Source organism: Ceratotherium simum, chromosome 28 (genome assembly GCF_057802395.1).
Source record: "Ceratotherium simum simum isolate JZ-2026a chromosome 28, ASM5780239v1, whole genome shotgun sequence".
In the NCBI taxonomy this organism is placed as follows: Eukaryota; Metazoa; Chordata; class Mammalia; order Perissodactyla; family Rhinocerotidae; genus Ceratotherium; species Ceratotherium simum.
This window is the reverse complement of record NC_141927.1, coordinates 1,768,996-1,791,029: the sequence shown is the minus strand read 5'-3', so window position 1 is coordinate 1,791,029 and position 22,034 is coordinate 1,768,996. Positions and strand designations below refer to the sequence as shown.

Genomic DNA, 22,034 nt, shown 5'->3' with positions numbered 1-22,034 from the left:
TCCATATTCTCATATTTTCCAAAAGGCATAGAAATCCCATATAAAAATAATTCTTTAAATAAACCTTTGGGTTATGTTTCAGATTCTATAATTTATCCATTCTCCTTTGTATCTAGTTAATATGCACTTTAAAAAACAATATATTTAAAATATATTGTTTGTAGTTAAATAGTGAAAATGTTTACAAGTTAAACAGATAAAAAGAGCACGCAATTTTCAGTAAAAAGCACGTTCCTGGCATTTGGAATGGCTCTACTTCCCTCTCTACATTTTAAAGCCTAATAATGGCCCCAACTCACCCACCCCATTCTTTTTTCTTTTTGTCGAAATGGCTGGACTCCATCTGGACACTTAAGATGGAGATGCCCTGTCCCCATCACCACCCGGCTGTAAGATCAGCTCCTTTATCTCTCATTTGGTAAGTTCTGAGCGCCCCTGCCCCGTAAGAAACGTTATAGATGCTGCAAAAGATACAGAACAGGCAACCCCCGCCCTCAGGATTTCAAGGTCATAATAACCTCCAAATGAATAGCTCAAAGTGTGCTAGAGCAACCCCGAGGGGGGCATGCGGGCAGAGAAAGCTGCAGGGAGACCTGAAGATCTGCTTCAGGCTTTGGCGCCTCAGTTTGAGAGGTGACCACGGAAGAGCATGCTGGGAAGACAAGATGGGAATGATCTGCAGAGAGATGGGAATGTGCATGGGGAAGAGGCAGACCTTAAGGAGATCAGTGGGCTCATCCAGAAGTTGCATTGGGCATGGAGGGAAATGAATTCGGTTCAGCAGGGTGGCCAGATTCTGGAGAGCCTAAATTTATCCAGTAAGCTACACAGTTATTCAAGCGTTTTAAGCACAGGAGTACCTAAAAGAAATGATCGTTTGGGAAAATTTATCTCCTAGCAGTGTATAGAGGAGACTAGATAGTTAGCAAGTCGGCCACAGAGCTGGTTCAGCTGGCCACTTCCTGGCCTCAGATAGTAACAGGAAATGTGAACAGTAAGCAATAGATTCCCTGGATTTTTAAGGTAGAAGCAAGGAAAAACACAGACGAAATAAGCGAAAAGGGCAAAGAACAGGAAAGGACCCAAATTTCTACAGTTAACAACTGGTCTAACTTCCTGATCCTTTAAAATAGCATTTAGAGTCGTCTGGCATTATGTGGGACCTGCTTTAGACAAATACTGAAATCCTGTGTCTGCCGTATGCTGGAGGTGGGGGCAGGTCAACTACCTACCTTGTTTCCTGAGAAATTCTTTCCTTTGAAATTCAGCCTCGTCTAGCACAGCTCTGAATGCTAAATTCAATACAAGAGAAAAAAAGACATGAAATACGTTTGCTTCTGTCTAGTCACAAGAATTCTCTTTGATGGACAGATGAACATATTCAGCACAGCCTACCGTCTCCAATAAGAACAAGGGAAGACTGATTTTTGGCATTTCCGTCTTGAAGCTGCACAGTGTAGGTCCCTTCGTTCTCAACAGTAAATCGATCCATTACCATCTCAATAATGCCAGTGGACTTATCACATTTAATTCTGTGTTTCTGGCAGCAATAAAGGAAACAGAAGTCCACAGTGAAATTCCTTTCATCTCTGACATTTAATAGTTGCAGCAAGTGACTATTATATCTTAAGGCATTGTGACACATACAAAAACACAAAATGCAATTTTACCCACTAAAGCTCTTGGTGAACCAGACATCGGATAAGGGACACAGATGTTCACTGGGCAAGGAAGCCCTAGTTCTGTGTGGAGCGACCACAGCCTAAAGTGTCCAGTGGACACTCTGCACACTCCCCGGGAACAAGCACCTAATGGAAGATACTTAAATGCAATGGTGTGCACTTGAACACATCTCAGGCTGATTATGAAATCGCATGTCACTAGCGACAATAACATGATCGTCACAACCACACTGTCCTCAGCTCCCAAGGACTCTGGGAACCACGGGCTTCATGACTGCTGCCGTTGATCAGGGCTGCAGAAGGCTTATGCGAGGGAGCGTAGACTTTTTGGAAGAGCACCGAGGAGTACTTTATGCTTTTGAATTCCAGCACCTAATGCTTCCCCCTCCTTTCTGAGCCCTGGGACATGTTTCCCTAGAGCCTGGCACAGCCTCCCCACTCTCACCGTGGTCGCTATAACTGAATACTAGCCTCATTCCCCCAGATTAGCTCAAGGAGGACTGTCCTGAAATTGCCCTTGGAATAGTTGGGTGCCCTTCCCATGGGCTCCCCGTAGTCCCTGTCTCCACTTCGGGAGCACCCCTCACGTTGGTTCCATTGTCCTCTTGCTATCTTCCTACCCTGCTAGACAGTGAGTCCTTGAGAACTGGGATTGTGCCGCTCACCTCTGCAACCTCACCCAGTGCCTAGCACAGTACCTGGCAGGCAATAAATACCAAACAATGTGGAAGGATTCATGAGAAAGTCAGCCTGTGGCTTATCAGCTGCCACCTATGGTGTTGAGATGGCTGTGGTCTCCTGACGCTGTTGAGTGACCGTAGAGCAAAGTTTTCTTTAGGGACATTCTTATTCCTTGCATCTCCCCACCGTTACTCTCCAGGAACAAACTCTGTGCTGGCCTTCATTCATTTAAAGTGCATTACCAGCTGCTTCTCCTATGTTCAAGGCTGGGGCAATGGGGGTCGCAAAGATGAACTGGGCGTGATCTCTGACCTCAGGGTTTACAGAGCAGCGGGAGACACACAGGTGCCCGGGTCACTACAACACAGGCAGAAAGGGTCTAAGAACTACCCGAGGGGCACCTGATGGGTAAGGCTGGCGGGGGAACCAGCACTTCCTTCCACCTCCAGATGCTGGAAGCCTTCTCCATCAGCTCAGCCCCTTTTTTCCAATGAAGCCCCAGTGAAACCATGCAGTTGTCCAAATGTGCGCCTCAACCCCTCATTGCTTTGGTCACCCCCTTCCTCAGCACCCCCCACCCCCACTCCCACCCCCACTATGGTTGAATATGGCTCTGCAGTCTCCTATCTGGGCAGATCCGAGCAGCGACATTTTCCCATTGCCACCCGCCCATGCAAGGCTCCCCTCTCCTTCAGATTCTCTTGTTAGCTCTCATCTTGTGTGATGAGCTAACAGATACTGAAATGTTTTACGGCCGCTAATGGACCATGTTTTATTCCACCCTTGGACAATACGATATCTGAAATTAAGCAGGGGTCTTGGAGGCGGAAGGACCACATCCAAAGAATGAGTCATCCTAAATGCAGCAGTAACGCAGAGAAAGGATGCGTGGAGGGCGCCAGGACGTGGGAGTCTCCTCAGAGACACCAGCCCTGAAGTCACAGAGGGCCTGGTCCTCTGGCCTTGACCTCCATGCCCAGAATGAACAATAAGACCATAATGTTTGCTGTTGACACTTCCTGCTGGCATTCATTCTTCCTCTCAGTTGAGCCCAGCTGGGATTTAAGCAACGACTTCCCAACTTGAATAATGATCTTAACCCAGGAAGGTGGGAGGCCCTGGGAGCAAGATGAGCAGGATGAACACAATAATTTGTGGTCAGCAGCAAATAAGGCAGGCTCACCACAAGGAAACTCCACTCCTTCCCGTTAGAAACCACACTCCTCCTAGAATCCTTACCTTAATCAGAATATTAAAAAGAATTTCTATCCATAGGTAACTAATAAAAAATTTGTAAGTTTAGCCAGAAAAACAGTATTCCTTTTCTGACCAATCATGTGTATTTATTTTCACAATGCTCTTCTTTGTCTTTCAGGTTGCATCTATATTTTGGTATTCCAAAAGCCAGAATCACAAGAGAGAGTTTAGAATATAAACATTGGCAACATAGCGACTTTGTTCGGTTTCTCTCTGAGCTCATTTCCCTCGGCATGGGGCACCATTTCTAAACTCCCCTGCCTGATGTTCAGGGCCTCTGTCTTCGGACCCCTTTCCTTTTATCCAACTGTATGTCCCAGATCAAAGCAACTGTTCTCCTCCAGCCAGCCCACCCTCTCCACCCCCTGCAGCCATTACACTGCCTGCTCTCGGCATGTGCAGACAGCAGGGTGCGCTGTCCTCTCGTCCCATCCCGAATTCCTCCCCCTTCTGACTCCTGCATAATCCACTACTCTCGAAATCTCTCCTGGCTGCATCAGCCTCTCCAAACCCCTGCTTTCCCTGAATTCAGTGTTTACTGTACTGTTTTTAACAAACCCTTAACTCTGTACTTTTTCTATATCACTCTCTCACGGAAGCTGTATTTCTTCAATTCTGGGATAACCCCAGGAGGGCAAGTTCATGTCTCACTTTCTGTCCTTGCTTTGTGGTTAGCTATGGCAGGTAATCAACAACAATGGCAGAACATGGACGGCCATCCACCAGGAAAGGAAGCTGACTGTCCAAGTTCCTAAGGGTAACCGTGCTGCTTCAGGATCTGTTAGATCAAATAGGACCATCAGGTTTTAAGTGCATAAAGCCCACCACCAATCTCCAGGCCCTGACTTCCAGGAAACATAAAAATAATCACCTTCACAATTAGAAATTCCAGTATTATTTCAAATGTGTAAAGCACACAATATCTACTTGTATAAGATCATGTAGTTTTTTCTAAAGGGGAAACTGCAGCAGGAAATTGGTATATGTAAAATGATAGAGATAGAAATGAATGAGAACGAACGACCTCAGACACTTCTTGAAAGAGATCATTTTAAGAAACGGTATTGATTACAGGAAGTGGAGACACTCGGTCTCCACTGCTGGCGCCTGAAGTAGTTCTCGGAGGGACTAGAGGCAGGAACAGGAGTCTGACAGCTGCAGTGTGTGGACCTGGCCATGGACCCTGAGAATGTTTGTAGTTCTGCGTATTTACCCTTGAATAGAGAGAGCCAATTTCAAGTTGATTGGGTAAATGCACTGTTCTTATTTGCGTGGCATTACACTCACTTCCAGCGTCTGTAAGTAGAGAACTATAGGAACCTGCTCCGATTAGGTCTGAGAGATAAAAAGGTACAGCTCTCACCAACCAGATTCCTGACAATACCGTAGCTTTTTCAGTTTTCCCAACTACTGCACTGCAGTATCTGGGCAGGTTTTAGAACATAATTAGGCTTCTTGCTAGTGCCATTATGCAGCAAGATGGAGTTCAGTGATTTTATGGGTGCCATAAATACAGGCTTTTATGTGACTTTCACAAAATAGCATCAATCTTCACATGGAAAAGTCACCTGTGGATTACTAATTAAAGAAGTGAAATAGTACAGCCATATTCCAAAAGATTAGCCATGTAGCAAAGACATCAGTTTTTAAAGCAGGCTCCATACAGCAGGTAGGAAATGTTAATCAAAAGATGTTCCTCAAATAAAGCACAATTACACTAAATTCCATTTCATTTCCTAGCATGATCTCTGCTCAAAGAAGATTTCTCCAATTACCTTGATCATGCAGAATACCACATAGACAATATTTGTTGGCTGTTTTGCAGCCAGGAAGAAACCCTATGCTTTCTATTTATTAGCCAATTCTCCTATTTGTATAATTCTTAAAGTATGTCATTATTCTCATGGGAAAGATTGACTGGATAAGAAAAATCACATGACCTCTGTCCATGCAAGATTTCTGCCTGACAGACTTTCATTTAACCAACTAAGCTTTACAAAATACCCATCAGACACGAGGTTGGATTAGGAATGAGGAGCCCAGCTCAGAGAAACAGTAAGTGGGCTGCCCACAAGGCATGAGCGATTGCTACATCTCAAGCCTTCTATTAATATTTGTGTAGTGGACAAATGAATGAGGCATTTAGGACTTAGTACGATAGCTAAATACACCAGTGACACTACGCATTGGGTATCAAGGGAAAAGAGACCAGAGGAGGTAAAGATGGTGGAATTTGAGAGACCCTAAGCTCACCACTGAACAATAAAGAAAGGCCCCATCAAACAGGTTGTCTTTTAACTGGGTCTCCAGGTGTGCTATAATTATTAGACAAGAGGAAATATGGAGTCGGCCCTCCGATTCAACCAACCATGGATCATGTAAGTACTATGTTTACAATCCTCCGTTGGTTGAATCTCCAAAGGCAGAACTCACTGATATAGAATGCTGACTAAGGGACGTGACTCCCCTGCAGGGGTCCTGGAAACAACCCTTCGTGGATACTGAGGGACAACTGTATGGAAGCATAATGTTCCTTCCACAGCCAAAAAAGGAACACCTGTAATAACTGTAAGATTCACTCTACACAATTAAAAGTAGAACAGGGCTAAAGCGTTCATGTCATAGCTTGTTATGCATTCTTGACAGTTCTGCTCTCTTTGCCCAGATTTGCCACGCCAAGAGAGTAGACAAAAAGTTAGAGAAGTTAGAGAAACTAACTTCCCAGCAAAGCCTTCCATGGGAAGCTCTCGGTGAGGAGGGGAAGGACCACAGAGCAAAAACACATGCCTTCAAAACCATTATCAAGAATAAATAAACTGATCCATCAAGGATATTCCCCCCCTCCCATGTAATCCAGACTTTCTAATAAAACCACGCTCGACGTCTCTAGAACATAGTTTGTCATTTTTTAATTCCAACAGGCTTGGATTTCAAGGACTCCTGATCTCTTATCTAACCCAGACCATATCTCGGAACATTGCAAGAATCAACCATCTCTCATTCATCTTGTCAATCTTCTACACCCAATTTCAACAGCTCAAAAGGGGATGAAAACAAACACAGAATATTGACTCTAGGTAAGTGACCCACCAGAGTAAACCTGGGCCCTCTCCAGAGCCAGAGGCCACTCCCCCAGGACTCACCTCGCTGTCAGGGACTTCTCTGTCATTAATAACAAATCGATAGCTGGCGTCTGGTGATAAGTGCTCAGCCTGGAGCCAGAAGCGAACCTGGCCCTTATCAAAAATCTCATAAGCTAATTCTGATTTCAGAGGAATTGCTACAGGAAGGGAAGAAACCACAAGTCAATAATGCATGAATCCTTGTGAGAAAGATAGTTGCATATTGTAGGAAAACATCAATCCTCGTTATTAAATTTTTTGAGAATGCGAAACCCCAGAGTATTGAATTGGATTATGAAAACCAAAAAGAAAAAAGAAATCTCTAGCTAGCGTGTTGTTGCATTTACGGCCCCCTGCTGCGTGATTTCCATGTGCATGCACAGTCTAGCTTCCTCAATGGATCCAATGACTGTGTGTGGGTGTATTCTCTCTGCAGTCAATGAAATTCAATAACTGAAGATCCATTTCATAGACATTCCACTCAGATTAGGAACAGCTATACTAAACCCAAAATTCAAAACACTCTCTATGCAATGAAAATTTCTACAAGTTACAATATAAGCTAATATTTGTTTTAAATGAGTAGGTAACAAGCCTCTAAGCTGGGAGCATAGAACATGGCCATCCTCTCCCCAGAGTGTTCCCTCAAGAGCTCCACACACCAATGACCATGGCCCTGCCCAGTTGGCAACTGTGCCCTCCGGGTTCCAGGCTTACTTACTGGGATTTTTTATTTCATTGCTCAGCGCCATCAAATGTTCAAGCTCTAAAATTAAGAAAAATACATTCATTGATTTTGACCTGTACATTCAGAAGTCTATAAACAATGCAAGGCTAAACAATAGTAAGATTTTACATCACCAAGATTTAAGTTGAGGATGTGAAAGAAATTTGAACTAGAAGTGAAAAGGACATGGGGATAACTTTAACCTGTGAAGACTCTTCAATAAATTAGTGAGTCGTCTGCAACTAAGATCCTCACCACTTACATAACCCGCTTATTAAAGGCACAGTTGAGGACACGTTAGGGCAGAGGTCTTAAGGAGCTTGGTCTTGGGGGCAGGGCAGGTGTATTCCTGGAAAAGAGGAAGTCTTTGCGGAGGGGAGATTTAAAGGGATCCATTTCCTGATCCTCCAATTCCCCGTGAACTTTTCCTAAAATTGATCTGGCTGGCTGAGAATGTGCCAGTGGTCTGTGACTTTCCTTCTCCTTTCAAAACGTCCTTCTAACACATCTCTCACCCACTCAGAATTTCACTGTGGTATATTCCCACAAGAAAAAAAAAAAAGAAAGAAAGAAATCAGAATACATTGCTCCTGAGAGAGTTCCAAGAGCAAGTTACGAAAAATGGAATGTTCTAAGCCATTTCTTCCTTTTTTTCCTTTCATTCCTTCCTTCCTTTTTTTTTCTCCTTCTTTCCTTCTTAAAATTAGAATTTAGAAATGAGATCGTGGTCACAAGGGTATGTATGAACATGTTCATTTGAACTGAAAAATGAAATCAGACTTTTCCTGACTGAAAGTAAACTCAACCTGGGTGGGTAGTTTGACAGGAGGGCTGACGCTCCAATTAGGTCTTATAGGAATTTCCGTAAATCAAATGAGGTAAATCTGGAGTGTCGGGGGAAGAGGGAGAATCTCCCTCTGCCCTTTTCCTTAAGGTTCTTATGGCTGGCCAAATAATCAACAAGACAGGTTAGCAGGAGAAAATAATACCAAGTTTAATAACATGTATACATGGGAGAAACTCAGAAATGAGCAACTCGTCCCTCTGTCTAAGTTGCTTGCTTAAGTATTGCAGCTAAAGGCGAGGAACGTGTTGGGGATGGGTAGTGCTCTGGGACTTCAGAGGGCAGGAGGACAATTCTTTTCGGGGTCATCTATAGATAATGTGGTCAGGGAGAGACAGAGTTTTTGATAAAAGAGGCTTGGTGCCTTTGCTATTGTAACCTCTATCCTACATTATCTTTATAGCCATCATGATAGAAGATCTGTTCCAGGAAGGAGGCACCATGTCAAATTCTTTAGGCAGTTAGTGGGGGAGGTCAAATGTCCCTCAGAGAAAACAATCAAGGTAAAGAGATATATTTCAGGGTGGCCAAATCTTGATCTCCCACAGCAGCTCCAAGGCTTTGCCTAAAATATATTTAAAGTCTGTATACAATGTAAAATATGCCAGAAATTTTCATCCTCTGCAACTATTTTAAGTTAAGTTGAAAATGTCATCTGTAAGCTTAAAAATGGTGCAGAGGAGTATATCACTTTTCAGAACTCTTTAAAGATGTTTTGTGGATAAAAAACTGTTTGAAGATCCCCACATTCGGGTCAGAAAAGGCAGCTTTAAAAGCATGAGAGCAGAATCCGGTCCGTCCCTGCTCTGTCTGAGAGTAGTGAGCACACCGAGGACCCCAGGGAGCAGACAGTGCAGACTCCCCCACTGCCCTCCTGCTGCGTCTGGTTAAATTTGCATAAACTTATCCAATTTTACCCAACATGTGAGCCAGACCAGCAGATGCCTGAAGCCATCACAATGCTGTCTCCACCCTGGGATCTGTGCCTCTCCTCCCCACCCCACCCCACCCATCCTGTGTCAGGTTTCCTCGGGACCACACCCTTAGCATGCTGCCAACCACGATGCCAACTGATAAAGGATTTGCTTATCAAGCTCATGGCATCCCAGAGGACTCATATTTTAATAGAGACTCAAGAGCTTTTAAAGACCCCAAGAAACTCGGAGATCTCAGGATTCTGTCCCGTGCTACACAGCTCACAGCACATCACTGACTGATCTCTTTAAGAACTTGTAAGGTTGACCCTGACCTGTAGGTGGGTAGATTGGGGTTGGACAGAAACAAACGTAAACCCAGGCAGTGAAGGAATCCACCTCACGAGGTACGTCCGTTTGCCTGCTGAACTCAGCTCTGTGAGCCCACCTGAGAGAAACTATTGCTTTTCTTCGGGTCTTTTAGTGTGTGTGTGTGTGAGTGTGTGAGGAAGATCAGCCCTGAGCTAACATCCGTACCAATCCTCCTCTTTTTGCTGAGGAAGACCGGCCCTGAGCTAACATCTATTGCCAATCCTCCTTTTTTTTTTTCCCCCTTTTTCTCCCCCAAGCCCCAGTAGATAGTTGTATGTCATAGTTGCACATCCTTCTAGTTGCTGCATGTGGGATGCGGCCTCAGCATGGCAGGACAAGTGGTGCATCGGTGGGCGCCTGGGATCCGAACCCGGGCCGCCAGTAGCGGAGCTCGCGCACTTAACTGCTAAGCCACGGGGCCAGCCCACCCCGGGTCTTAATAATCAGACTTTTGTACTTCTTACTACTATCTTCTATTTGTAAGAGAGCACGAGATTTTGAATATGGCAATTAAATATTATTTCACACACATAAATATATATATATTTGTTTTATCATCTTGATTATTCAGGGTTGGGAGGATGTCTGTCTCGCATCAATTTTATGGACTTACTCACTAATATGCTACTGCCTACCTGCCAAACTCTGGAAATGTAACTAAAACTCAACTTTAGAAGTACAAGTGGAAGCTATATAAGTGATTTGTTTGGCGGATAAAGTACTAACTCTAGAGTTTGTTTAATTTCTAAAGTTATTTTTGGCTTATATAAGTATTCCCCACCCCCAGCCTCCCACAAACACATGCCCTTTTTCTAAGCAAACAAATCTTTTCTACATTAGTGTCAATCTTTGAAAGTGTTATAAAACGCAAAAAGACAAGCCTGTGCCCTATAGATACTACCTTCTTGATCCAAGACAAAGCTGGAGGACACTCCATCCGTGTCACTTACAGACACAGAGTAGGTCCCTAAATCTTCTTTATCGGGATTCTTAAAGTACAGCTTCGAGCTGAAAGAGAAGAGCGGGGACATGAATTGTGGGTATTGGTTGGAGTCTCTGAGGGGCCACGATGGCCAGCTTCAAAGCGTGACTTACTGGTCCCCGACGGTTTCCACCTTAAACCTCTTATCGTCTGCGATGTCCTCGTACGATTTACACCAGGTGAAGTGAGAGGCGTCCGTCATCTCCGGGCAGTCAAAGCTCAGGTAGATGTTGCCTTCTTTGTCTACTCCAGCAGTGATTTCCTTGGTGCCTGAAAAGCAGGAAGAGGAGCAGACATCGTAGGAACACGCTGTGCTTTGAATTCTTTTTTTGGACATTTGGAGAGAGGGGTGGGACAGGCAGACAGCTGACTTTACGTCAAATCATCAGTTTTGACTTACCGTCCATCTAGGACATTAAGTAGGAGAACCATGGAAGGGTAAACCACTCCAGGCAGATGGCAGAGTGGTTGGGGTTTGTTTTAAGTCCTCACATTTCTGTCCATTTCCTTTTCTGCATCCAGGACCGCTGGAGAAAGCCTTTGGGGGCTGCTGATCCCAGCTATCAAGACCCGTTTTCTCTCTGAGATCTCAGCCCCTCCCTGCTCCCGGGGCCCAGGCAGCCAAGGTTATATGACCTGATTTCACCTTCACACGGGCTCCTCTTTCGCCACCTCTTCCTCTTCTACTGTTTGTTTGTTTGTTTGTTGCTTTTTGAGCAAGTGGACACATGGCCCAACCCAGGCCAGCGAGAATCTACCCTTGGGAACTAGGAACTAGAGGTGACACCTCAGCCTCGGCAGTGCGTGGAGCTGAGGCCGGGTACCTACAGAGGCTCTCGGTTACCAAGAAGATGGAGAAGCACCGAAAGCCAGGTGCCAGAATAACATGAAGTCATATCCAGAGAGAGGAGAAGTGAGAGAGAAAACATGGTTCCATCACTTTCTGGGACTCAGGTACCCTCCTTCCCCACGGATCCTGTGCACTAACCTCCTGCCCTCAAAAGTACTTTCCTGTTAAGGTCACCTCAACGGGGCTTTTAGAACTTGCAACCAAGAAAATTACCAACGGCTTTATAATTTGCTGATCAAAATTCAGCAGTAACATGAAAAACCACTGTCATTGCTGCCTGTTGTTTTACTGCTCCAAGCGAAGACCCCTGCTGACCCCGCAAACCGACCTGAGGTGCCCGACTCCTATCCACAGATGTTAGAGCATATAGGGCTTGTGTAAGTACTCTATCTCAGCTGCCAACCCAACTCTTTTAAAAACATGACAGGGTACCATCCATCCATCCACCCATCCACTCACTCATCCATTCACCCATCTACCCATCCATCCATCCATCCAACTATCCACACACTCATCCATCCATCTATCCATCCATCCATTCATTCATCTATCCATCCACACATTCTTTCATCCATCCATCCATCCATCCATCTATCCATCCATCCATCCATCCATCCATCCACTCATTCATCCATCCACCCATTCATTCATCCATCCATCCATCTATCCATCCACTCATCCTTCCATCCATCCATCCATCTATCCATCCATCCACCCATTCATTCATCCATCCATCCATCCACTCATTCATCCAGCCAGCCACTCATTCATTCATCCATCCATCCCTCTATCCATCCACCCATCCATCCATCCATCCACCCATGTAGACATACGTAATACATGCACACCCTCCTTCCAAATCACTGCTGTTCTAAATGTTCTGCTATTTTGAGCAGCTAAGCAGTCAAACCTCACCTGGCCTGGCCTCCACGAGCACCGGCTCAGACGTGTCCGACGGCTTTCCCACCCCGCTCGCATTCACAGCCCGGACTCTGAAGACATAAGTTTTGCCTTGGTGTAGGTTACAGACCTTGAAAGGACAGAGCAAATGTCACACGTGAGTAAATGAAGATTTTATTTTTCACATTTTATTATGAACACTCTTTCTTTTTAAAAATAACTTATTCTTCTAGTTGGAAGAGCTATGCACAGTAAGCTAGAAAAGCAGGAGAGAAAGAGACTGAAAATCATTCATAATCTTACAATCTTTGCACGAATCAACAGACTTACTACAATTTTGATATATTCTCTTTTCTTTTTTGCATATTTTAAACAGAATTAAAATCATATCATCTAGCTTGTAATCTGGTGTTCATATTTAACATAATTCTATGGAACTAAATATGATTTTAAATGTGATTTTAAACTGTGCAAAATATCCTATCACTCAGACACATCAGAATTAAATCAATCTCTTCTCATATGTATATAGAGCATGTGTATTATAATCTGCATTGATAACCATAAATAAAATATATATTAGCTAATTTCTAACTAATTTATGTAGTTGTATTCTTAGAAGTCAATGTGTTCATTCAAAGGAAACTGATCTTGTTTCATGTTGTCAGATTGTTTTCCAGAGATCGCTGCCATTTACGCCTCTATCAATGTGCAACCGTGTGCCTAACTCATCCATTTCTCTAAGCACAGGTGTGTGTCACCTCTCTGTGTAGACGACGCCACAGAGCCCAAGACCACAGGAAGAAAGTCTCAGGACAAGGGCAGCTGGGACACTTAGCCAGGGCAGACGGGCCTGTGGGTCTAAGGACGGTTGTCACAACCGACTCCATGACTGGTAAACTGTGGGTGCTAAAAATAGAAATATTTGGAGAAAGAGAAGATAGAGAAATTTACACATTATAACTCTGTCAAATGTATTAAAACTGTGTGTATGTGTGTGTGTGTGTGTGTTTATCAGATAGACTTCTATTAGAATCACATGCATTAAGTAAAGTAACTATGGGGCTTGAAGTGGAAGGACATAATAGTAATCATTTCTGTGGAGAGCACATAAATCCAGCCTATAAACACACAAGTCTGAGTACTCTCAATACTGTTGACAGCTGTTAGACCGCAGTGTGGGAAGAAGAGTAGGCGGGTGTAAACGGTCCCCACAAGGCACACGGCACCTTGTGGAGTGAGAGCAAGCTGCCTCCTTTAGCACCACCTGCCGGACCTCGTCGTCATCACAGAGGGGAGGGTGCCCACTCTCTACCAGCCCCTCTGCTGCCACCGTGATGCCCCCATCATTGGACAGGCTCATCTGGGGGCTTCAAGCTAGTCTGCTATGGGGTCAAAGAGGCTTCCCCGGAAGGCAATGAGTAGGTGGAGGAGCGGTCTCACCTTTAAGTAACGGTTTGCAGTTGCCACCTCATTCACAGTGATCCATTCTCCGGAATCCTCCTCCTTATAGTCCACAAAATACCCAGAAACGGGACTGCTGCCTGAATACACGGGGGGTTTCCACAGCATGACCAGCGACGTATCCCTGACCTCGCAGAACGTCAAATCATAGGCAGGACCTGAAACGTCCAGTTTAGTCTGTGCCAGAGCACTCATGTGCCAATACCTCGAATCTGCACCCCGCACACGCTGCTTCTTCCAGAGACACCTCACGCCATGGACGTCACTTTACTCCTCACTAAATGTAGAGACCGCCTTTCTCAGGCGCATGCATGAGGAGCGGGGCTGAGCGTGGAGTTGGGAGTTGGGGAGAGTCTGGCTTAATGTTCCTGCAGCCTCATCTATTAGACATCTAGGTGACTGCGGATAACTTGGAATAATTCATGAGTCCACATCACTCACTCGGGACCAGCAGGTACATCTCACAGAAAAGGTGTGCAGAGAAAGAAGGGCGCTCATGTGACCCACACACCACGCTGGTAACCTGGCCGTCACACCACTTCCATTCAGAAAGCCTGACTACCTGCCAGCTAACCAGTACACCTGCCAGCTAACCAGCACACCTGCCGGCTGACTGATGCACCTGGTCCACCAACACATGACCCTCAGCTCTGCCTTCCACAGACACCCAGAGCAATTCTGTAAGGGTGCGGGGCTGACTCCCCAGGTCCAGAGGAGCTCTGGGCATCAGACAGAAGAGCTGCAGTGGCTCCATCGTGACTAACCCACACTGCATCCTCTGAGTGCCGCTAAGTCATTTCCTCTGAAGCCCCCAAAAAGGCTCTGGAACCTTGAACAGCTTTTTCTTCCATTGGCTTTTCTAAGGGGCAAAAATTAATTTCATTGAAACAAGAACCCAGAAAAAGAAAAGAAGAAAAAGCAATATAATCTGGCCACAAAATTGAAAAACAGTCTGAATTTTTGAGTTTTGAGCTTTTCAGCTTCAATGGTATGTTGGTTGTTTTCAGGTTGTTTTGTTTAAAATATGAGCATATTACCAGTGGCCCTTGGGTTCCTGATGGATTGAATACAAAGAAATTAAGGCCTGATACTTGCGAGTTTGTGAAAACAGCTTGACAACGTCGAGTCCTAAATAAGTGCAGATTTGCAACAATTCCACATTTGGGAACAGAGGCCCCAGGATCCCCAAATGGTCCGGGGAGAGGAGAACTGTAGCTAATACACAAATGGGAATCCTAACGTCATGCTCTGCCTTGGCTCCTGCCTGGGAGCTGTCTTCCTGGGTCTCCCCGCCCCTTTGGGAGGAGTCGGCCTGGACCAAGTCAGCCCAGACCATGCTCTGTCGGCAGCGTCACTGACTTTGGGACACCGGGCTTTACTCTGCAGCCCAGGAGAGGCATCCCTTCTGTGTGCTTCCCTCTTGCCTCAGCTTTCAGTGCTTGTCACCTGCTTACCTGTCTGCACACTGCCCACACTCCAAGGCCTGGGTCAGTCTAACTCACAGCCTTGCCCCCAGGCCTGCACAACGGTGGAGATGCTGTATATAAAGTGACTGGACGCCTGCTGGCTACAGAGGCTACCAACAGCAGGCTGCAGACTCGGGCCAGCGCATGGGAAGCCGCCTCCCTGACTGCCCCCCTGTGCACTCGGCGGGGGCTCCGGGAGAGACGCCTCTTACCAGGTTCAGGCATGGTCCAGGCCTCGCACTTGAAGAGCTCGCTGGGATCCGACGGCTGCCCAATGCCCGCCAGGTTGGTGGCAGCAATTTTGAATTCATATAATGAGCCTTCTGTCAAGCCCCCAACCTGTTTAGATTTTATTTAAATTAATATGTGAAATAAAAGCTGCATTACAATTTATTGGGGAAAAGGAGTATTTATGGTCAATTTATAGAGGGCAATACGAGGGTGAGGGAACTTGTCAGTAAACTAGACTCTGTGATCTGAAGAAGACTGTTTATACGCCTGCCGAGTTGCAGTCACTAGGTTAAACCTAACATATTTTGCCTCAATCAATCCATAAACGCTCCTGGGGGATGACCTGAGGATACTCTTACGGCAGACAGGGAAACTGAGGCTCAGAGCGACGAAAGCCACAGAAAGTGAGTGAAAGAGCAGAGGTGAGGGGACCTGCTCTCGAGCCCATGTCCCCCCAGCAGACACCTGCCCCTGGATATCATGGGCTGGAGGACAGCAGCATCCTCAAGGGCCATGGCTTGGCCGTGTGATGCCACGCAACCCGTGACCATCTCCCGGCACACTGGCTAGAGGTCCCTTAGGTCTCGACGTCTATGTTCTGCAGCCACGTTAGGGTCTGCTCTGCCTGGTCTGTCCACAAAAGACAACGGGAAGCCCTTGGCCCAGAACTCGCAGCCCCGCCTCGTAGCCGGGCCAGTGGGAACAAACATAATATCTAGATAACGTCATCTCTGGAGAAAACAGACGCCTCCAAAGCAAGTGTGTGTGAAGTTAAACCACTGTATCCTTGCAAAACGGAGTCCATCCTCACGGAAGAAGCTGGCATTTGGACAATAAGAGGGCATTTTCTCAGGAGTATGGGGCCTGAGACAGAACGGTTAGGCAGCAAAGTGTCAGAGGCTGAACGTGGACAGAACATCAGTAATATCACACCAAGCTGGGATTTTGGCAATACATGTCATAATATGTACGTATAAAATATACGATAAATATATTATAAAGCAGAATCTTCTACTTTATAATTAGAAAGATATATCTTAGAAGATATATCTTAGAAGAGATTAGACCTTCTAAGAATCTCCCCCCACCCAAAAAAAAAATCCCTCATTTTACATCTTGAGTGACTCCTATGAAACAGATTCACCTTATCATAGAGGTAGGGATGTGGGCTGCCATTACCAACCACCTACAGCAGCCCAGGTGCTGCATCAACACTTCCCTCGTTCACTTCTATCACAAAAACCAACCGTGTGAGGTAAGCATCATTCCTCACGTTGTTCAGGTGAGGGAAGGAAGGCTCAGAGAGGGAAAGAGAAAGCCTGCTGGCTGCTAAGGGCTGGCATCTGGATTTGATTCCAGATCTTTCTTACTCCAAATACATGTTCTTTCTACTCTCTCCACCTGAGCACAATGTGTATTTGGGCAAGTGACTTAGAGGCTGAACTACAAGCCTTTTAGGAAAATGGTGATAAACTAGCAGAGGGGCAACATTGTTCTTTTACTAAGCACTTGCTGAGCACAGACTCTGCCCCCATGCTCCACTCTGCACAAGGATGAAAACATCCTGCCTTCACAGGGCTCACACTTCACAAAAACCACGTTGCGATGGGGCCTCGGGGGCCTGGGTGCTGTCACAGCAGCGTCACCGTCAAACCACCCCCTCACGGACTCTCCGTCTCTTCACTGCTTCTCAGAAATAAATGCTTCCTCAGATCCTTCCAGTTCTAGAGCTCGGTGATCTCATGGTGCTGTGAATTTTTTTAAACCCATTTTTGTTTCTGTATCAAATTATCTAATGTCATTGAACTCTGAAACACCGAATGAAGGACTCTGTCCCAAATGTGCAATCACCCAGCAAAAACAAAGAATCCATAAAAACCAACCGTTAAGATCCTCTCCTGGATGGGCGCAGAATTGACCTCATGCCAGTTTTTATGATGGGCCTCCCGCTTGTCTATATAGTAGCCAAGGATGGGGGCACCGCCGCTGAATTTAGGCACCTTCCAGCCCAGGGTCATGGAATGGCCATCACAGTTCAGGAGCGTAATCCCGTAAGGATGGGATGGGACCGCTGCAAGGAAACACAGAGGGAGGGGACGCGGATCTCAGCTCAGCATTCCTTCTCGTTGCCCCACCACACGGGGCCAACGTGGAGGAAGAGTCCCCGAGCACCCTCTCTCCCTTCCTTGGCCTACCTTCTAACCATCTTTGTTTTTATCTCTTCTTTCAAAGAGTAAGTAAAAAAGAAAAAGTTTCTCTCCTATATATCTACTGCTATTTCTAAATACATCTTCCAATATTTCAATAATACAAGGGCAATGAATTATTTGAATCTGGCCTGGATGTCTGAAATAGATTCTACCCCCTCCTCTAAGGAAGACCTTGAGAAGGAGCTTTCTCATTGCACCCATGAAGAAGACACCCTGCCCCCCACGGCCGGTGATAACATTGTTTAGGCCAGGAAGTCTTAATTCCCTACATAGTTATAAAACTTCACATTAATTCAAGTGAGTATGAATTCATAGTTCCCATTTTAACACCATATTTGGAAACGGACCGTCTTTTCCTAACTGGTTGGAAAAGGGTGTGTCTCTGCTCACCGCCCCCCCCCGCCGCCCCAGGGAACATATGCGCATCCTCTGTGACCTGAGATGGAAGGGGGCTGGGAATGAGCTGTCCTTACTGTAGAATAAAAATGGACATGATTGGTCTTCATGTAGTAGGAATGACTTAAAAGGGCAAATGGGAATGTTTGGAAGTCCCTCGTGGGAAAAATCGATGGATTAGAATAATGACCTTAAAACAAAAGAATGATTGATTTCTTGTTAGATTGCTCACCTAAGTGTTATCGGATTTGACATTCCTTGGAAATTCCAGTAACATGATTTTACTATTGTTAGAAGAAAAACTTAATTTCTGAAAATGTTTTTAAATTTAGTTGGAGACAAAAATAAAGAGCAAAACATTTCTCTTAGAAGTGAAAAGACAGTACTGTGAATCAAAGTGAAAAGACAGTACTATGTCGTATGTGACATTCCTGTCTCAAAATGTTCCTGAATATGTTGAGCCGCATGGTACTGTGGGAGATCAAGATTTGGCCACCCTGAAATCTATCTCTTTACCTTGGTTGTTTTCTCTGAGGACATTTGACCTCCCCCACTAACTGCCTAAAAAATTTGACATGGTAGCTCCTTCCTGGAATAGATCTATCATGATGGCTGTAAAGATAACGTAGGGTAAATGTTACAATAGGAAAGGCACCAACAAGCCCCTCTTATCAGAAGTTCTGTCTCTCTGGCCACATTCTCTGGATGACCCTGCGAAGAGTTGCCAGACAATCATTTACATTTATAAGGGAAATCTCCATTTGTAAAGGTATCTCCCTCTCTGTTTGGAGAAGAGTGGGGGATAAGCTCATTTTTAGTGACTTATCAATGTGGAAGGTGAGGCCTTGGGCTGCATAATAAACCTTACTCTTGTTTACTGTGCTTTAGTGGTAATCTCCTGTAACTGACTCCCCCCACCCCCAAAATCCTCCTTTGTCATTGGCTGAAAATGGTATTTAAGACGAGAATTTCTGCTATTGTGTTGAGAAACGCAGCATCCCTGCTTTCTCCCATGTATACATGTTATTAAACTTGGTGTTATTTTCTCCTGCTAACCTGTCTTGTTGATTATTTGGCCAGCCAGAAGAACCTTAAGGGAAAGGGCAGAGGGAGATTCTTCCTCTTCCCCCGACAGTACCTTTAATACAAAATAACCAGGGAGGCAATTATAAAATCCAGAGCTATATAGATCAAGTTTTCTAGGGCCATCACTGCAATTTAGGACCTGAATTGCTCAGTTTGATCAAAATAATAATTTTTAAAGATCACTATTTAAGAACAAAGCCATAAAGTTACACAACATTTGAAATTCTCTGGAATGATTTATTAAAGTTCCTTGAACTAAGAATAGCTAAAAAGGCCACTGATGTTTTTGTATTTCAGCATCTATTTTGAAAAGAGACACTCATACCCTATAGCCTATATTTTAATGTGGGTCCATGCGCTTGGAAACAAATGTGACCTCTAATAATATTTTCTATTTTTAATTTGCATTTTATTAGCATATTCTCCATTCTCCCTCTCACACTGGCATTTTCAAGACAAGTAGCCAATTGATGACAGGTTTCCACAGAATTGCATGTTCTCTGCTCAACAATTTACGTCCACTTTTTTCCTCTGGTAATATTCCAAATGGCATCATAAATGTTTATTCATACAGAAATTAAAACGTACTAGAGAACCAAAAATTGGAGCAGAACAACGCATGAATTTTACTTACTAAGGGCGGCCTGGACCTTTATGACGTCCGACTCCTGAGAATTTTCACTCATCCCAACAGGATTAACGGCTTTAACGCGGAAGATGTATTGCTCGCCAGTCGTTAAGCCGTGTACAACGAACCTGAGAAAAACAAGAATCGGCGCATGACCACGAGGGTCAGCTCTTTTTTCTCCTACAGCAGAAGTAAAAATCATTTGGAACACTCCGTAACAGTTTTTCACTGGGACTAAAAGGAGGTTTACGCTTTGAGTGCTCTATATGTGTATAACATGCATCCATTTTCATTTTCAATGGTAGTTAATTAATTCAGATCAATATGCAGGTCAAAAAGTAAGGCAGCAACACCCAGTTCCCCCCGGGGACTGAAGCGAGTTCAGCTCCTAGCAGTGGACTGCCGGCCAAAGACACCCCCTGAGGGAGCAGGAAGGCACCCCTCGCCAACCCTAAGTGACCTCACTCAGTGTCAAAGTCGCTCACTCTGTGGCTTCCCCTTCATTTCTGAGTTTTCCAGGTTTTGTCCGAATCAAAGCTCTGTTATAAAATAGAATTGAGCTCCGTACCTACAAGAACCCCACCTGTGTCAAACTTAGTGGGAAGTAGTGGGAAGGGCCAACGGCTAAAACACTGAAGTCAGAGGAGGCTCGACTACCAGCTTTGACACTCAGATTCTGCATCCTTAGTCACGTTCCTTCACCGCTGACAGACTTTGTTTTCCCACCTGTGAAGTGGGGTAACAGCACCCACCTTGCAGCATCGTTACAAACATCAGACAGGGACTATGTGTCAGGACGCAGCACAGCCACCCTGCTCATGGCGAGGGGCCGGTACACAGAAGCAATCACTATTTATCACGCAGAGTCCGCAGACACTTACTGATCACGTGCAAAACTCCTGCACTAGAACAATACTTTATGTTTCTTCTGAGAGACCTTTCTGTGTTTGCTGGCCGTGGACTGGGAACAACATCTGACAGTTATTCTCCTCAAATACATCACTTCTTTTCTAGCCATAGCTCTTTCCAATTTATTTTTTTAAAAAAAGATTGAAAAAGGGAAGCTGGCTGAGCCATAATTGATAACCATGCACACAAGAGAGTCTGACAGCTGCCTCTCTTTTCCTAAGAAGTGCACCCTGGAGAACACCTAACGAACCCAGACAACCTCTGCACACTTGGCACAAAATGGGAGGAAATGCCAGGAGTAAGGACGCTTGCTTCCCACGGCAGAAGAAGCCAAGGCCTCCCCTGAGCTGGGGAAACCAGGTCCCAGCTTCGTCTCGACTGGAGGCTAGAGAAGAGGACCATCAATTATGTGAACCAAGCAATTCCAAAGGTTCAAAAAATCAATACAGAAAAATAAAACGCCTTTCACGTCAGGGTTGCTATTTTAACTCTCCGTTCTAAGATAAGTCAGAAATGCTAATTAGGTCAGAAGAGCCAAGGGTCTGAACTCCCCTTTCATCAACAGACAAATCATTTCAGCCAATTATGTAGGAACTAACTCATCAACTTTAAAATCCTATACCCCTGTGGGTGGATAAGAAAACAGACTCATTTGATCAGAAACTTCGCAGGTGTGTCTCTCCGCAGCACACACTCCTCTGCGTGCTGTGTGGCTCCTAGCTGGTTTTGTTTCCTGGTGGTGATTTTGGGTCCTGGGAAGGCAAGGGGGCGGCTCCGGGCAGGGCAGCACCTGTTGTAACCGATGGGCTTGTGGTTGCATGGCTCCCAGACGTTGGATCCTGCCACGCGGCAGTCCACATAGTAGCCCAGCAGGTCCTCTTGGTGCTTCGGAGGGTCCCACTGCACCACCACCGACGTCTTGGTGTTCCGAGACGCGAGCACCCGGCCAGGAGCGGAAGGAGTGACTACAGAGGATACAGAGACACGCGGTAAATGGGGTCAAGTGGAGGAAGACACACCAGAGACCGTCAAGGGCTTTTGTCCACAGGGAAGGGAAACCCGGGCTTGGGGCTTGAGAGGAAATTTGGACAAGCAGGAAGTCATGGGGAAATGAAGGGTGGGCTGACAGCCAGAGGGGACCCGGGAGGGGCTGCACAGTCCCCTGTCCCCACCTGACTCCCAAAGACAGGAATTACAATCACAAAATCTCCTGCACCACCACCAGAACCATTGAAAAAGGCCTTTGGTGACATAAATGCTTTCGCCAAGGAACTGTTTTTGGAATGTAAAATTACCAATTTTAAGAAAACAAG

General features: G+C 45.3%; 1 protein-coding gene across 2 annotated transcripts in view; it reads right to left on the bottom strand.

Annotated features, from left to right (window-relative positions):
- MYOM2 (myomesin 2) overlaps positions 1-22,034 on the bottom strand; it is an 87,970-nt gene that overhangs the window by 27,373 nt on the left and 38,563 nt on the right. For both annotated transcript variants that reach the window (XM_087418644.1, XM_087418645.1), the window contains 12 exons: positions 21,512-21,686; positions 19,819-19,940; positions 17,376-17,563; positions 15,474-15,600; positions 13,775-13,953; positions 12,347-12,461; positions 10,695-10,851; positions 10,501-10,607; positions 7,464-7,508; positions 6,764-6,900; positions 1,396-1,540; positions 1,233-1,292 (listed from right to left, as the gene is read on the bottom strand). In XM_087418644.1, the coding sequence (XP_087274770.1) occupies positions 1,233-1,292; positions 1,396-1,540; positions 6,764-6,900; positions 7,464-7,508; positions 10,501-10,607; positions 10,695-10,851; positions 12,347-12,461; positions 13,775-13,953; positions 15,474-15,600; positions 17,376-17,563; positions 19,819-19,940; positions 21,512-21,686 (1,557 nt within the window). The remainder of the gene's footprint in view (positions 1-1,232; positions 1,293-1,395; positions 1,541-6,763; positions 6,901-7,463; positions 7,509-10,500; positions 10,608-10,694; positions 10,852-12,346; positions 12,462-13,774; positions 13,954-15,473; positions 15,601-17,375; positions 17,564-19,818; positions 19,941-21,511; positions 21,687-22,034) is intronic.